The sequence below is a fragment of the Ranitomeya variabilis genome, chromosome 6, assembly GCF_051348905.1.
Source record: "Ranitomeya variabilis isolate aRanVar5 chromosome 6, aRanVar5.hap1, whole genome shotgun sequence".
Taxonomy (NCBI): Eukaryota; Metazoa; Chordata; class Amphibia; order Anura; family Dendrobatidae; genus Ranitomeya; species Ranitomeya variabilis.
Genome location: NC_135237.1, coordinates 302,740,270 through 302,759,097, shown reverse-complemented (window position 1 = coordinate 302,759,097; position 18,828 = coordinate 302,740,270). Strand labels below are relative to the sequence as shown.

General features: G+C 41.0%; 1 protein-coding gene across 3 annotated transcripts in view; it reads left to right on the top strand.

Annotated features, from left to right (window-relative positions):
* The window catches only part of LOC143782354 (cadherin-10-like), a 1,064,733-nt gene that overhangs the window by 719,075 nt on the left and 326,830 nt on the right, over nucleotides 1-18,828 (top strand). For all 3 annotated transcript variants that reach the window (XM_077269713.1, XM_077269716.1, XM_077269715.1), the window contains one exon: nucleotides 8,063-8,250. In XM_077269713.1, coding sequence (XP_077125828.1) covers nucleotides 8,063-8,250 — 188 coding nt within the window. The remainder of the gene's footprint in view (nucleotides 1-8,062; nucleotides 8,251-18,828) is intronic.

Genomic DNA, 18,828 nt, shown 5'->3' with positions numbered 1-18,828 from the left:
GAGGGAGTACCATTTGACTTTTTTAGCGCAAAATTGGCTGTCGTGTTTGGAGACCCCCTGATGTACCTAAATAGTGGAAACCCCCCAATTCTAACTCCAACCCTAACCCCAACACAGCCCTAACCCTAATCTCAACCCGATCCATAATCCTAATCACAACCCTAACGATAATCACAACCCTAACCCCAAAACAGCCCTAATCTCAACCCTAACCATAACCCTAATCAAAACCCTAAATCCAACACACCCCTAACCCTAATCCCAACCCTAACCCTAATCCCAACCCTAATCCCAAACGTAACACTAATCCCAACCCTAATCCAAACGCTAACCCTAATCCCAACTCTAACCCTAACTTTAGCCCCAACCCTAACTTTAGCCCCAACCCTAACCATAACTTTAGCCCCCGTCGTCACAAAAAAAGTTCAATGTAACCTTTTTTTTGTATGTCGCGTCCGCCATTTCCGCGGATGCGTGGCCGTAACTCTGCCCCCTCCTCCCCAGGACATAGACTGGGCAGCGGATGCGTTGAAAAACTGCATCCGCTGCCCACGTTGTGCACAATTTTCACAACGTGCGTCGGTACATCGGGCCGACGCATTGCGACCGCCCCGTACCGACGCAAGTGTGAAAGAAGCCTAAGGCTACTTTCACACTAGCGTCGTACTCGGCCCATCGCAGTGTGTCGGGCCGACGTACCGACGCTAGCGTTGTAAGCGCCGCACAACGGGTGCAGCGGATGCTGTTTTTTCAACGCATCCGCTGCCCCATTGTGAGGTGCGGGGAGGCGGGGGCGGAGTTCCGGCCACGCATGCGCGGTCGGAAATGGCGGACACGTCGCACAAAAAAGTTACATGTAGTTTTTTTTGTGTCGACGGTCCGCCGAAGCACGACGCATCCGTCGCACGACGGATGCGACATGTGGCAATCCGTCGCAATGCGTCGGTAATGCAAGCCAATGGAGAAAAAACGCATCCTGCAAGCGCTTTTGCAGGATGCGTTTTTTCTCCAACGACGCATTGCGACGGAAGCCAAAAAACGCTAGTGTGAAAGTAGCCTAACTCTAACCCTAGCCCTAACCCTAACCCTAAATTTAGCCCCAACCCTAACCCTAACCCTAACTCTAACCCTAACTCTAACCCTAACTCTAACCCTAACCCTAACTCTAACCCTAACTCTAACCCTAACTCTAACCCTAACTCTAACCCTAACCCTAACCCTAACCCTAACTCTAACCCTAACCCTAACCCTAACTCTAACCCTAACCCTAACCCTAACCCTAACCCTAATTTTAGCCCCAACTTGTCTTCTCCTGCCGGCCGGCAGATGGCAGCAGATGGCGGGCGCACTGCGCATGCGCCCGCCATGATGAAAAAGCCGGCTGGCAGGAGAAGACAGAAGAGGACCCAGGGACCCCGGGTGAGTATGATAGGGTCCCCGAATCCCCCTATTTCTCTGTCCTCTGATGTGCGATCACATCAGAGGACAGAGAAATAACTGATCGCTTTTTTTTTTTTTTGCGGTCGCCGGTAAACTGTTAATTACCGGCGATCGCAAAGCAGGGGTCGGCTACCCCCGGCAGCCGAGACCCCAAAGAACATCCGGGTGCCGGGCGGCGGGCGCACTGCGCGTGCGCCCGCCATTTTTTCCCGGAAAAAAGATGGCGGCGCCCATGGGGAGACACGAGGAGCACCGGGGGAGGTAGGTAAGTATTGGGGGGCTATTGGGGGCCATCGGGGACCACATTTCTCTGTCCTCCGATGTGCGATCACATCGGAGGACAGAGAAATTAAACGGCAAATTGCGTTTTTTTTTTTGTTGCGACCGCAGGTAAACGGTTAATTACTGGCGATCGCAACTCGGGGGTCGGTAAAAACCCCCCGAATCATGTTCTCTGGGGTCTCGGCTACCCTCGGCAACCGAGACCCCAGAGAAAATCCGACTCTGGGGGGCGCTATTCACTTTTTCCACAGCGCCGTTAATTAACGGCGCTGTGGATTAAGTACCCTTAGCGGCCGCCGTTAAAAGGCGTATCGGCGGTCGTTAAGGGGTTAAATATGCAGCAGCTCCTTCCATGAAATACAGAATAGCGCCTATTAATTTGAATAAGAGCTGAACTCACTACATAGGATATCATAACCTATGACACTTTCCTATAAGGAGTCATGCTGCAAAGATAAAATATGGTGTTGACATAAATATAATTTAAGTCTATTGTTAAGTGTGCCACGTTATGCCTGTAAAGCCTTCTGTTGGAGAAATGGTTTGAAAAATAGTCTCAACATAAACATTGGTGATCAAAGGCCAAAACGTGATGTAAACAGAGCCTAATGACAAATGTGATTTTTGCCTTTATTGTAATATCATTTTCTATGATCCCTCTTAAGTTAATAACAGAGTTTGTTCACACTCCCATATCAGATTTGCAACATAACATTTTACAGTAAATACAGAGGATGCTTGAAGAAACTTTGAGAGGCTATTTGTATGGTTCTTCTGTGGAAAAATTTCAACATTTAAAAGAATAAAACTAAACTTGACTTCAGATATATGTGAATTTATTGGAGCGGGGCTACATTCTCCACAAATTTTACAATAAAAATATTTGTTCTTCAGAATACAAATTTTGTGCAATTCGCTGCACACATATTTTGCAAAATTAGGGCTAGCTGCAGCTGCTGTTTTACAGAAGTCAAGAATGGGATGGAAAATATATAAGCAATACTCACCTCACCACTCACTTTCCCCACTTACCGGCATGCTGGCCATATTTTTCAGTAATAATCCTTTCTGCCTTAACCTGTAGCACACATCCTCTTCACCCTCTTCATTTTAAGGCCTGCCCTCCAACTTTACCAGGCCTCTGATTTCATTCCATCATGGTGCACATCGTGACAATATGGTATTGCGATGCACGTAGCTCTAGTAACTGTCAAATTGTGTAAATGTGTGTAAAGCATTGTCAAGTGAGAAACCAGGGCCTGGAGTGAAGAGACCAAGAAGAATGTGCATGATAGGTAATGTAGGGGAAAAGAAGAGGCCTAGGAGGACCATACAACCTGTTCTTGATACAATGGAACAGATTAGTGGTGAGGTGAATATTATTTTTTTTACTTTAATTTTAGCATTTGATGTTTATTATGTGTGGACTCTTTAAAGATTTAAAAGAATAGGAAAGAATTGCATTAAATCACTTTTCTACATATATTTCTCTTCAGAATCTGTGCAATTTAGCAAATGTTAATCTACGCACATTCAGTCATCCTTGACTCCTAGAGTGCTTTTTTGTCAATGTTTCTAGTCCTCTCCTGGCTTCAAGAAAAAGTACATATTGAATGAAACAATATACATGCAGCATATATTGCAAATGAGCAAATAATAATAGATACTGTGATAGAATAGTCATATATATTTGGTCGGAAAAAAAATGGCAGATCATGAATGAACCAGAAAAGCCAAAAGGAGAAAATAATGAACATCTGGTCAAAAAGAAAATCTGGAGCATAGGTTGCTGAAAATAAAACACCTTTATTGAACAGACATGGTAGATGGTGACTAGTGTTGAGCATTCCGATACCGCAAGTATCGGGTATCGGCCGATACTTGCGGTATCGGAATTCCGATACTGAGTTCCGATACTTTTGTGATATCGGGAATCGGTATCGGAACCATATTCATGTGTAAAATAAAGAATTAAAATAAAAAATATGGATATACTCACCTCTCCGGCGGCTCCTGGATCTTACCGCTGTAACTGGCAGCCTCCGTTCCTAAGAATGAGCGCGTGAATGGCCTTCAATGATGTCGCGGCTTCTGATTGGTCTTGTGAGCGCTCATGTGACCGCTCATGCGACCAATCACAAGCCGCGACATCATCGCAGGTCCTTCATGCGCTCATTCTTAGGAACGGAGGCTCCCGGTTATGGCGGTAAGGTCCAGGGGCCGCCGGAGAGGTGAGTATATGGATATATATATATATATAAAAATTCCAAACTTTGCTATAAAAAAAATTGCACAATTTTTCGATACCCGTAGCGTCTCCATTTTTTCAGGATCTGGGGTTGGGTGAGGGCTTATTTTTTGCGTGCCAAGCTGACATTTTTAAGGATACCATTTTGGTGCAGATACGTTCTTTTGATCACCTGTTATTGCATTTTAATGCAATGTTGTGGCTACCAAATTTTTTTCTCGCTACGCCGTTTAGCGATCAGGTTAATTTATTTAATTGATAGATCAGGCAATTCTGAACGTGGCGATTCCAAATATGTGTATATTTGATTTTTTTGTTGTTTTATTTTGAATGGGACGAAAAGGGGGTGATTTAATCTTTTATATTTTTTTATTTTTTCATATTTTTTAAAACTTTTTTTTACTTTTGCCATGCTTTAATATCCTCTATGGGAGGCTAGAAGCTGGCACAACTAGATCACCTGTGCTACATAGGAGCGATGCATAGATCGCTCCTATGTAGCTGAATGATTCCTGTGGTTGGCGCTCACAGCAATTTGGCATTAACAACCATAGAGGTCTTCAATAGACCTCTGGTTGTTGTGACGATGCTTTGCTGACCCCCGAGGGGGGTCAGGGATGCACTCATTTCCTGCACGATGGCCAGAAGCACTAGTTAATTGTTGCTGTCAGTGTTTGACAGCGGCATTTAACTAGCTAATAGCCGCATGTGGATCACGATTCCACCCGCTGCTACTGCGGGCACATGTCAGCTGTTCAAAACAGCTGACATGTCCCGGCTTTGATGTGGGCTCACCGCCGAATGCGGGGGTTCTGACCTCAGATGTACTATCCTGTGCGACGTCAGAAAGGGGTTAAAGGAACTGAAGGCTATTTGACAAGAGTGGGCAGCCTTATCATCTGAGAAAATAAAGAAGCTCATCCTCAGCTATGACAAAATACTTCAAGCTGTCATTGATGTTAGAGGGGGCAAAACACGGTATTAAAAAATGGGATATGTACACTTTTGGTCAGGGTCATTTGGATGTTTTGGGTTGTTATTATAACTTAAAAAGAGAAACCACAGTAGTTTGACAATAAAAGGCTTCACCCAACCACTAACCATGAGTGGAGAAAAAGTTTTGGTGTTATCATTCACACTCTCTGAAAAAAGGGTAAGAAAGCAAAAATTCTGCCAGGGTATGTAAACTTTTGAGCATAACTGTATATACAGTGCTCGACATAAATAAGTGCACCAAAACAGATATGTCAGGAAATCTTTGGTATCCTTTCAGAATCAACATTTTACTACAAGATTTATGTTGCAAAAAAAGTAATTTTTGTAACAAATTCATTCAAGACCACATAAAAAAAGTATGTACACCCCAATGAAAGTTATTGGAGCAAAGCTAAATTTTAGACTGCTAAATTAAAATGAACAGGTGTGTCTAAATATTCGTTAATCAGGTGTCCAGCATTCAGTTGACTGTAAGGGTATGTGCACACGTCCGGATTTCTTGCAGAAATTTCCTGAAGAAAACCGGAAATTTTCTGCAAGAAATCCGCATTTTATTTTTGCGGGTTTTTTTCGGTTTTTTTCGCGTTTTTCTAGCATTTTGCAAGCGAAATTAGCTTGCAGAATGCTAAAGTTTTCCAAGTGATCTGTAGCATCGCTTGGAAAACTGACTGACAAGTTGGTCACACTTGTCAAACATAGTGTTTGACAAGTGTGACCAACTTTTTACTATAGATGCTTATGCAGCATCTATAGTAAAAGATAGAATGTTTAGAAATAATAAAAAAAATAAAAAAATGGTTATACTCACCATCTGCAGACAGCCAATCTCCTCAGCGGCGTCCGTTCCTATAGATGCCGGTGTGGTTCACGACCTTCGATGACGTCGCGGCTTGTGATTGGTCACGTGAGTCACATGAGCGGTCACGCGACCAATCACAAGACAGCGACATCATCACAGGTCCTGAACCACAACATCTATAGAAATGGAAGAGAAAGCATGCACCGGAGAGGCGGAAACACTTCGGGGGGCATCAGAGGGTGAGTATAGGACTATTTTTTATTTTAATTCTTTTTTTTTACCAATTATATGGTGCCCAGTCCATGGAGGAGAGTCTCCTCTCCTCCACCCTGGGTGCCAACCGCATATAATCTGCTTACTTCCCGCATGGTGTGCACAGCCCCGTGCGGGAAGTAAGTAGATCAATGGGCTCCTAGGTGTGCGGAATCCCCGCAATTCCGCATTTTTAATAAACATGTTGCTTTTTTTTCCGCGATGCGATTTTTCGCCGAAAAAATCGCAACATTTGCACAAAAAATGCGGAATACCCTGTAAATAATAGGAGACATATGTAAGCGTTTTTTTTGCGTTTTTATCACGTTTTTATAGCGAAAAAATGCGAAAAAAACACGAAAAATCCTGAACGTGTGCACATGGCCTAAAAGGAAGTTACTTAACAAAGGAAAGCATTTCATACTGTCAGCAATAGCATAACATGGAAGAGAAATGTCACAAGAAAGAAAAAAAATCTTTACACAAAAAGGTGAAGGTCACAAAAAATCAGCAAAGCTCTAATTATCAATTAGAATACTGTAGTAAAAGATACAAGCAATATAAAAAGAGGTAACTGCAGTCAGCTCATAAAGATGTCAAGGCCAACCATGGAAATTAACAGCTAAACACAAACATCTAGTGATGAGAAGGATTGGAGAAAATCAACATGCAAGTTCAGTGCAGTAGGAAAAGAAGTATAAAGCAAAAGTGGCTTGAATATTTCCCATGGCACACTATGGCATACAATGCAGAGGAATTTCATGCATGGGAGTTGTCCATGAAGGAAGCCTTTCCTAAAGCCCATGCATGAACAAACCTACCTACAATTTGCAAAATTCCATGCTGAAAAATATGAACACTACTGCCACTTTATACACTTTTTGGATCTGATGATTTCAAGGGTTAAGTGTACAAAGAAAAGTGCATGATGCCTACATGGTGGTGGCAGTGTTCTTATGTGGGGCCACATGACCTTTGCTAGAGTTGGGGAGCTACATTTCATTGTTGATGTCATGAATTTACAGATGTAGTGCTCTATATTGAAAGAGACGATGCTTGCTTTACTCGTTACCCTTGATAGAATTGTACTTCTTCAACATGACAATTAAATAAAACACACATCAATTGCCCCCTGCATTTCTGAAGAAGAACAATTTGAAAGTGATTCAGTGGGCAAGTTTGTCCCCTGGTCTGAACCCAATCAAACATGTATTGGGACTTCTGAAGAGACACATTGACTGTCATTCTTCATCGAGCATCCATTCTTGAAGAATTGAAAAAAAAAAAGAGGTTGCAGTACTGTATCTTGCCAACTTTTTCATTCCTTGCCTACAAGACTTTGACTGATGTCCTTAAAAATGTCGGAGTTTATACAAAATACTAGATGCAGCAGTTGTTTTTACCTAAAAAGCCAAAAGTATGTAGGGGTCAAGCAACACTGTTGCTTTCTATTATAAATATTCAGTTAATTTCACTATGTCCTATTTTAGCGTAAGTGCTTTTTTGTGATATTGGGGCTCAAATATTTATTAAATAAATCTTGACAGACAAAATCTGCATGTTTAGTGGGGCTTTTTAAAAAAAATAGATTTTTTTTTAATTGATCAAAATATGCAAATAGACTACAAAAGCAAATACTTGAGATTTTCCCATGGCAACATCTTTTTTTAATACATCTGTTTTATATCTTTATTTCCAAATAAATATGCAAAATAAGAACCTTTGGTTATTTATGACCTTTGGCAAGGTTACATTCCACCATACAATTAATTTCAATATAGAAAAATTAGCATCCAAAGCATTAACATAGAGAGTTTATATATTAACTTATATAATAGGAAGTATTTTTGTATTTGTGTGACATTTAGCACAGTAAAATAATTTGAAATGTAGCCAATTCATATGTTTTTGACATTTTTGCAAGATTTTATGAGTACTTCCATTAGTGACAAAAGTGTGGCCTAAAATATGTTAGTAGAATTAAATTATGTTTTACTGATAAATTACAATATACTGGCATTGACCTTTGTTCCTTTTAATTTTAGATACATATCATCTCAGTGTCTCAGAATCCGCTCCTACTGGAACTGCCGTTGGTCATATAAAAGCTGTTGATGCAGATATTGGCAGAAACGCAGAAGTTAGATACAGAATAATAGACGGAGATGAAATGAATATGTTTGATATAACAACAGAGAAAGCGACACAGGATGGTGTCATAACTATAAGAAAGGTATGCATTTTGTTCTCTTTTAAAATGCAAAGAAAGCAAACAGTTAGAAAAAAAAGTTTCTCAAGCTTTTAGTTAAAGTGGAAACTTGCCTAGTTTTGATTTACTTGGATTTTAACGACAAGGATTACATATTTGAATTTTTACTATGTTAAAAAAAAATGTCATCTGTTTTTACTAATCAAAGTTAAATAATGTACCATATTCCTTTTTAAGCTGTTTTCATTTTCTAATAGTAGATTTTTTATTTTACTTTTGTCTATGATTGTGAGGTCAACCATCCTTATTTGAGTTGATATTATCCGTATTCAGAGATCTGCTTTTGTACAGTTGGACCATTGAGAATGATAGTGTGGTGATATTTATTGGCGATTTTATAAGAGTATTCTAGTCATGTTTTTTGATCTGTGCAGAGGTCATTGTGTAGGGATTGTATGCTTAAGTAGGTTTTAATTCGAAAAACTTAGCACTGCTGTCAGGCTTACTTTGTTAAGTGGACATACAGTACAGACCAAAAGTTTGGACACACCTTCTCATTTAAAGATTTTTCTGTATTTTCATGACTATGAAAATTGTACATTCACACTGAAGGCATCAAAACTATGAATTAACACATGTGGAATTATATACTTAACAAAAAAGTGTGAAACAACTGAAATTATGTCTTATATTCTAGGCTCTTCAAAGTAGCCACCTTTTGCTTTGATGACAGCTTTGCACACTCTTCGCATTCTCTTGATGAGCTTCAAGAGGTAGTCACCGGGAATGGTCCTCCAACAATCTTGAAGGAGTTCCCAGAGATGCTTAGCACTCACACCAAACCATCTCAATTGGGTTCAAGTCTGGTGACTATGGAGGCCAGGTCATCTGCGTAGCACCCCATCACTCTCCTTCTTGGTCAAATAGCCCTTACACAGCTTGGAGGTGTGTTTGGGGTCATTGTCCTGTTGAAAAATAAATGATGGTCCAACTAAACGCAAACCGGATGGAATAGCATGCCGCTGCAAGATGCTGTGGTAGCCATGCTGGTTCAGTATGCCTTCAATTTTTAATAAATCTCCAACAGTGTCACCAGCAAAGCACCCCCACACCATCACATCTCCTCCTCCATGCTTCACGGTGGGAACCAGGCATGTAGCGTCCATCCGTTCATCTTTTCTGCATCGCACAAAGACACGGTGGTTGGAAACAAAGATCTCAAATTTGGACTCATCAGACCAAAGCACAGATTTCCACTGGTCTAATGTCCATTCCTTGTGTTCTTTAGCACAAACAAGTCTCTTCTGCTGGTTGCCTGTCCTTAGCAGTGGTTTCCTAACAGCTATTTTACCTGGAAGGCCTGCTGCACAAAGTCTCCTCTGAACAGTTGTTACAGAGATGTGTCTGCTGCTAGAACTCTGTGTGGCATTGACCAGGTCTCTAATCTGAGCTGCTGTTAACCTGTGATTTCTGAGGCTGGTGACTCGGATAAACTTATCCTCAGAAGCAGAGGTGACTCTTGGTCTTCCTTTCCTGGGGCGGTCCTCATGTGAGCCAGTTTCTTGGTAGCTCTTGATGGTTTTTGCGACTGCACTTGGGGACGCTTTCAAAGTTTGCCCAATTTTTTGGACTGACTGACCTTCATTTCTTAAAGTAATGATGGCCACTCGTTTTTCTTTACTTAGCTGCTTTTTTCTTGCCATAACACAAATTCTAACAGTCTATTCAGTAGGACTATCAGCTGTGTATCCACCAGACTTCTGCACAACACAACTGATGGTGCAAACCCCATTTATAAGGCAAGAAATCCAACTTATTAAACCTGACAGGGCACACCTTTGAAGTGAAAAACATTCCCGGTGACTACCTCTTGAAGCTCATCAAGAGAATGCCAAGAGTGTGCAAAGCAGTCATCAAAGCAAAAGGTGGCTACTTTGAAGAACCTAGAATACAAGACATAATATCAGTTGTTTCACACTTTTTTTTAAGTATATAATTCCACATGTGTTAATTCATAGTTTTAATGCCTTCAGTGTGAATGAACAATTTTCATAGTCATGAAAATACAGAAAAATCATTAAATGAGAAGGTGTGTCCAAACTTTTGGTCTGTACTGTACCTACATCGTCCTCGGGTGTTGGTGCAGCTTACAGAATGGTGTGTGAGGAGCAAGGACAAGGTATGCTCAGAAATCTAGTTAGCAGCTGGACTGATGCAGCAAAGGCAGCAAGTAAAGAAACAGATTAGCATGTTAACAGAAGGTGGAGTACACCAACCAAGAGTCTTGAAACACAATCTGAAGACACTTCTGTGTGAGTCAATGACCCTTAAGTAGGTCTAGGGAGTAGTGATGAGTGAGTGTGCTTGTTACTCGAGATTTCCAAGCATGTGCGGGTGTTCTCTGAGTATCTTAGGCATGCTCGTATATTATGTTTGTGTCGCCGCATCTGCATGATAAAGGCTAGACAGCCTGGATACCTGTGGGGATTTCCTAACAGACAATCCCTGCATGTGTTCAGGCTGTCTAACAGCTGCAAATCATGCAGATGCGGAGACACAAACATAATCTACGAGCTCACCCAAAAAACTCAGAGAACACCCAAGCATGCTCGGAAATCTCGATTAACCAGCACACTCGCTCATCACTACTAGGGAGGTAAAGTCATAGATCTATGGTGGGCAACCTGAAAAATGTTAGTGGAGCATAAAATAGAACAGCATTGCGAGTTGACGGGAGCTGAGATCGGTATACAAGAAACAAGTGTACAGCAACTCCATTTTCTAGATGTAACAATTTGTTTAGGGCCTACTTAGTATTGTCTGTTTCTATGGCCATTGTGACTGATGCTACTCTACCCAAACCATTTATATATTGCTGATTTTTTTCTGCAGGTTTGGTTATTGTGTCTTCATTGCTATTCATGCATATGCCTTTTTCTAGCACAACGCAATCAGTTGATTGTGGATTGTGAAAGGTAAAACATTATTGCGTCTAACAAAACTGAGTGTTGAGTTCTTTTTACAGATTATGCAGGGAGGGGCTGATGTGAGAAATGAACTTTTTTTGTAAATTGTCAGATCCTGTTTTATTATCTTTATTATCCAAACTGCACTTCTAATGAGATGACTACAGAAAAGCAATTTCTATAGAATAAAAATTAACAGCCTAAATTTGGATGTAATTGTTTATAAATGTATTATGTTTAGGTCCTGATGTCTAAAAAGTCTGTTGTTTTCCATACAAAAATGAATAATGTCTTTAATTTTCCTCATTTATGTAGCGCCGTCATATTCAACAGTATTTCCCAGACATAATAATGATTGGTCCCATTGGGGCTCACAATCTAAGTTCCCTATTAGTATCTCTTTTGCTGTGAGGGAGGGAACCCACAGAAGCACAGGAAGAACATACAAGCTGCTTTAACATATTGTCATTGTTGGCATCTGAACCCAGGAGCCCAGTGCTGAAACATTATAGGAAGTGAGGTCACCTTAATATAATTTTGTCGTAATAAGAAAATCAGAATGCCAAGAGGAAAGCTGTACAAACACAGGGAATACATTCAAACTCTATGCAGATATTTTCCTAGTTCAGATTCTAGTCTGGGAACCCAGTTCTGCAAGGAGACAACATAGCTACTTTGACTCAATGGTCCATGTGAATATTGCAAGGATTTTTTTTTAATATAGCTTGTGAGTTGTGAGGTTACAATGCATTTTTAAAGTATTTTTATCATGAAAAGATGTTTTATTTTATTCACAATTCTATAGCTTATTTGAAGTAAAAAAAAAGTAATTTATTTTAGTAGATATTTATGCTTCATTCTCCTCCTAGGCAGATGAATCACTGTCCATTACCTGGTAAAATTTGCATTCAGCTAAGACACATTTTCAAGGTAGATAGCAGCCTATCAAACATGGTTTGATGTAAAACAGTCAATTTGCCATGAGTTGACAGTAATTCAGTTGCATTGTAAAGTCTAGAGCCCCACAATAGGGTTTGCTAAGAATTGCTCTTACGTCTTTGTGAAAGGAAGTAAAGTTTCCCTGTTCTTTTTCAGCATGACGATTAGTGATGTATTAAAGGAATCTGTCGCTAGGTTTTTGCCACCGCATCTGAAAAAAGTATGATGTAGGAAACGAGACTCTGAATCCAGCACAATAATCTATGACTTCATTTAATAGGTGCAGAAGTTGTCATACAATCAGAGTTCTTTGATGTAACATGAAGCAGAACTCAGAAAACTAACCCCACCTAAACCAGGCTTTATGTATGTACATTGTTTGTTGATAGTCTGATGAGTGCTCGCATACCAACTAGTCACAGCAATGATAGTGTCCTTGTGATAATATGTTCACTATTAGTGATGAATGAGTGTACTCGTTGCTCGGGTTTTCTCGAGCACGCTCGGGTGACCTCCGAGTATTTGTAAGTGCTCGGAGATTTAGTTTTCATCGCGACAGCTGAATGATTTACAGCTAGTAGCCAGGCTGAGTACATGTGGGGGTTGCCTGATTGCTAGGGAATCCCCACATGTAATCAAGCAGTCTAGTAGCTGCCGCGATGAAAACTAAATCTCCGAGCAGTCATAAATACTCAGAGGTCACCTGAGCGTGCTCAGGAAAACCCGAGCAATGAGTACACTCGCTCATCACTATTCACTATAAGTAAACAACAGCGCACCAATTGATAAGTGACACGTGTCTGAAATCTGTGTTTTAACCCCTACCTCATTCAGCCCTCAGATTACATAGGAAGAACCTGCTGACAGATTCTTTTAAAAGGAAGCCTCTATTAGAATTGTTTTTTGAAACCTTTTTCAAGACAATGCTCTTTTTTCATTTTTGTTGTTGAATATTATTATATGAAATTATGAAATGAAATTTAACTTCACTTAAAAGTATGAAATGCAAATGTAATGGCAGTAAACTTCGATATTCCACTTTCCATTTTATGGAAATGATTTTCCATTGCAATGATTTGTTTTATTGATAATAATAAGCAATCACAAAGTTTTATATTCAATAAAATCTGCAGTAACTTGATGAATTATAATTTGAATGAATCGATGTAGTACCAAGGAGAGATGACTAATAAAATATAACTTTTAAATAAATACATTTCAAACAAGGGTTGATTTGCCCACAAACTAATGAATGAAAGGCACCACACATAAATGTGGAGACAAAAAAACAAAAAAACATATAAGACATAACCATAGGTAACAAATCAATAATCAAAATTATCCAATAATAGCCATGCTCCAATTAAATTGGTTAGAACCCACCCAAATCCAATGAAGCCATATCTTGAAATACGGAGCAACACAGGTGTCAATCATTGGAATAGTAAGGCAATATAGCTGACTAATGTACCTGTCCTGCCCCATGTGAAAGCTCACACCCTAGCAAAGGAAGATCCCAAATGGTATCCGAATACGAAATACAGCAACCCCACTATCCCTCATAACACCTTTCTTCCTCAAAAAGAGGAGACATCAATTAAGTGTATCGGTGAGGGGGCTAATGACAGAGAGCTCACATCACCAACTCAAGAGAAATGAGGGGGACAATTGAACCCAGACAGAGAAGTTAAACATGCTCCACGATAGATTGCTGGAAAGGGGAACACAATTTAAAATGATTTTAGAGGTCTTTTTGTGGTCATAAAAAAAGGAAGAGAAGTGTAAAGTAGACATATTTTCTATTATTTTCTAAACATTTATCAGTTAAAAAAAGGGAATATTAAAAAGAATATAAAACTGACACATCAGTTAGGCCACATGCCTCCTATAAAAAAGGAGCAAAAATTATTTGAATGTTTAAACAATTGCATAGTCAGGAAAGGGAGGAAATTGCCCAGTTATGAACTGGTTAATATACCTTAAGTGTGTTTGATCATCTTTGAAAATTGCTATATATATATACGAGGGGCGATCCAAAAGTAATGATAATCAATACTAAACACAATGAATATAGTAAAAAAAAATTTAGTTTTCTACATAGTCTCCTAACAAGTCTATACATTTATTCCATCTCTTTTCTAAACTTAGAATTCCCTTTGAAAATAATTCTTGATCTTGACCCTCAAAAAAATCCCCAACAGCGGTTATCACGTCGCTATTGTCGTCAAATTTCTTGCCCCGGAGGTGTTCCTTGAGCCGAGGAAAGAGAAAGAAGTCACTTGGGGCTAGATCTGGCAAATAGGGGGGCTGTTCCACCAGTTCAAAGCCCGCTTCTTGAATGGTAGCCATGGCAACTGCAGCTTTGTGAGCCGGCGCGTTATCTTGGTGAAACAGCACTCCAGCCCGCAGTTTGCCGTGCCTTTTCTCCTTGATAGCCTCCCGCAATCTTCTTATTTGTTCTGTGTAGTAGGAGCCCGTAATAGTGGCTCCCTTCTCCAAATAGTCCACCATAATAATTCTTTCAGCATCCCAAAAAACGGACGCCATAACCTTCCCTGCTGAGCTTGACACTTTGAATTTCTTCGGCGTTAGTTCGTTTCCATGTCATCGAATGGTGTTTAGTTTCGGGATCAAAGTGGTGGATCCAGGTCTCGTCCATGGTGAAAAAAAGTGACAAAAAATTTTCCTTGTCTGCTTGGAACTTTTCGAGATTTGGTATTGAAATGTCAACTCGTTTCTTCTTTTGCTCGTCGGTTAACATTTTTGGCACCAAATGCGCGGAGATCTTTCTCATATGCAATTCTTTTGCAAGGATTCTTTGAATACTGCCATATGAGATCCCTGTGACCTCAGCTACATGCCTGATAGTAACTCTTCAATCTGCCAATACAACTTCTTCAACTTTTTTCACGTTTTCTTCATTGAGGGACGTGGATGGGCATCCTTCACGATGTTCATCTTCCGTCGATGTTCTTCCCAGCCTAAATTCCTTGGCCCAGCATGCAACTGTGGAATATGGAGGAGAAGAGTCCCCCAATGTTTCCACCAAGTCGCTGTGTATGTCTTTGGTAGTCATTTTTTTCAAGCAGAGGTATTTGAAACAGCTCTGAGCTCGTTTTTTTCCATTTTGATGTTCACTTCTCGGCAGTTCATATACAAATGAATGTAGCTCCCGGGAATTGTGGTCTATTTAAGTGATTTTTTTTTTTCCTGGACTAGTGGGTACCTAAGAGAGAAGAAAACATTTTATTTTAATTTCTGTGTGCAATAGAAATAACTGATTATCATTATTTTTGGATCGCCCCTCGTATATATATATATATATATATATATATATATATATATATATATATAGCTTCCTCAGTATTAACAACCGTGAAAAATAATCAACTACTAAACTTTAACTTTTATTCTCCTTTTTAATGATTAATTTTGGTCTCTCCTAGCTTTTTCCTGTATGATTTGATGTTTACTTTATGATTTCCTCAGTGCACATAACATTGTGGGTTATAATTAATTTAGTGACAAAATGGACAATTTGTGGAGAAAAGGTATTTTTTCAACCTATGTAACTAGCTTGCAAGGGCAGGGTCCTTGCCCCTCTGTATCAGTCTGTAATTGTTAGTTTGCTTACTGTAAGAGATATCTGTAATTTGTATGGAACTGCTTCTCATGTACAGCACCATGGAATCAATGGTGCTATATAAATAAATAATAATAATAACAACAATAATATATTGTGATAGATCGGCTCACTCAGCTGCCCACAGAGGTAGTCACAGGAACACTTTCCATTTAGGTTTCAGCTAGTTTATTGAAATAAACTTACTGCAGAAATCAGTGTGTAACGGGAAAACAAAATGACATACAGTACAGCCTATGTGGCTGGGGAGATCCGCTCAGGGAAAAAAAAACACGGTTCAGCTTTCTTTAACACAAGCAGAGCTCTGAAGCTCTCATCTCCAGAGACATTGAACACTGAAGGAGTCCAAAGGCTCCACATTTATGGCTGTTCACAAAACCTTAGCCTTCAACCCCTCTGAGCACTTAGTATGCTGGAACATTTTTCCAGGTTCATATCAATGAGGCTAACATCCTTAGTGACACATATGTTAGGTGTCGAGTTTCTGCCTCTACACAGGGGGAATCTCGAACCATCTCCACTGTGGTCTCCCATTCTTCTCCAGCCACAGTGGAGTCTGCTCAGCGGAGACGTCAGTCCCAGCGCCTAGCTTAGGCGGATACTGGATGACTTGTTACTACTGCCCTTCCAGGCTCTGTCCTTGTTGCCAGCAATGTTCAGCAGCGAGCAGGTCCTTTTGGGACTAAGTCCTGCTTTTCACATACTGAGCATGCCCAGGGAAAGATCTCCCGTTGGAGATCAAATGTCACATGCTTAGATACTGCAGCAAATCCCATTGGTCCTCTAGGAAGGTCCTGAAGATGCTCAACTTCTGTGGCAGCCTCCCATTGGTCCTTTTTGGAAGGTCCTGTACTTGCTGCTGCTATAAAAGGTTTGCATGACCACACGGCCATGCGCTAGTGTATACTTGAAATTGTGTGTGTGTTGATGTGTGAAAGTCGCTCATTAATCATCCCCTCCCTTGTGCATGACTGCTCGTGTAAGGTGGATGTTTGCTATCTAGCACCCGACAGAGCCATCAGTACTAAACACACGATACAGCGTCAATTGCTGTGACCACCAGTGCGGTGCCGTGCGCTATTGAAGCGTTTTCCTATTTCAAGTGTGCCAAACCGGCACAGCATGCACTCTTGTGCATATTTATTATATTTTCAGTTACTCTGACACCCCAGTTGCGGAGTCGAGTGCAAGTGGCCTGAACGTACTCTAATCCTGTGTCTTGGGATAGAGTCCTGAGACTCCTTGGTGCGGTACCACAGCCCTGTGACGCAACAGGGTTTGCTTCCTTCACACAGGGTGAAGTTAACACGTGTGTGTATCCACATTGTACCGCCATATAGTCCGTCATTACTAAGCAGCAGGTTCCATCTCTGCACGGTGGACCCCGGGCTGCGAACGCACCTTGTACCATCTCTCTTATAATTTGGTGCATTCTGCTAGCCCGAACATTACATTAGTGCCAGGGTCTGGCTAGTAATGAAGGACAAACAGCAATCTTTGCTGTACATCCAGCAGCTGGAGGGTAGGTTGGTGGCTCTCGAGCGCACAACCTCATCTGTGGATGTAACCACAGTTGCTGTTCAGGCTGCTAGTGTGGCTGCAGCAACCTTGTCCACTGCCACCCCTGTTCCGACTCTATCACGCCTCCCGCTGCCAGAAAAATTTTCTGGTGATAGTAAGTCTTGTAGGGGTTTCATGAGTCAGTGCTCTATACTTCTCGAGGTTCTGGCCGCTCATTTCCCCACAGAGTGGGCTAAGGTGGGATTTATTTTGTCTCTCAGGTCAGACAGGGCGTTGGAGTGGGCTATGCCGCTGTGGGAGCGTGGTGATCATGTGGTGCAGAGTGCTTCATTGTTCCTGAGCACTCTGAAACAGGTCTTTTTAGGACCTCGTGTCACCCGTGATACGGCGCTCCAACTGTTGGCATTGACTCAGGGCTCATCCTTGATCAGCCATTTTGCTGTCCACTTTCGCACCCTAGCATCTGAGCTGGAGTGGTCGGATAAAGCCCTTATTCCGATATTTTGTAGGGGGCTGGCTGACCACGTGAAGGATGCTCTGGCCACTAAGGAGATTCCCACCACACTGGAGGAGTTAATAGCAGTGTCCACTCGTATTGACCTCCGTTTTCACGAGTGGAGGTTAAAGCGAGACCAGTGTAGGCAGAGGTTTTGGCTGGCTCCCACCTTCGCCAAACCTTTGAAATCTTCAGATTCCCCCGAGTCACATGAGGCCATGGAAGTGTCACAAGCAGAATCTAAGTCCCGGACCGCTTGTGCACTCCGGGTTTGTCATGTTTGCCAGCAGTCAGGACATCTTGCCACCAGATGTTCCCAGCGGTCGAGGAAAAGTCAGCGTCAAGTGGTAGTAGGTGGAAGTACACTAGACACGGCGACGTTTGCCTCCAAATTGTCCTTTAAGGGGACAATTACTATTGGCTCAAAATGAAAGAACAAAAGAGGTAGCATGCATATTAAAGGGATCACCACAAGGATTTTCAGTAATAAAGGTTTATTTCAACACACTTGAACACTGCAAAAAGACATTAAAACCATTTAAAATTGCGAAAACACCGCAAAGGATAGAAACCAAGACCTATAATGAGGTCATACCACGGTGCCACCCTCAGTATATACAAATCAAGCACATATTATTATTCATCCATAATTGACTCTAAATGCCGTGGCATTTAGAGTCAATTATGGATGAATAATAATATGTGCTTGATTTGTATATACTGAGGGTGGCACCGTGGTATGACCTCATTATAGGTCTTGGTTTCTATCCTTTGCGGTGTTTTCGCAATTTTAAATGGTTTTAATGTATTTTTGCAGTGTTCAAGTGTGTTGAAATAAACCTTTATTACTGAAAATCCTTGTGGTGATCCCTTTAATATGCATGCTACCTCTTTTGTTCTTTCATTTTATGTTGTGTTTTTTGTAGCATGCTATTGGTGATCCCTGGCGGTGGTGCCTGCCTAATATTGTTGTCTCAATTACTATTGGCTCATTGCAGATTCTGGGGCAGAGGGCAATTTTATATCTTCTGCCTTCG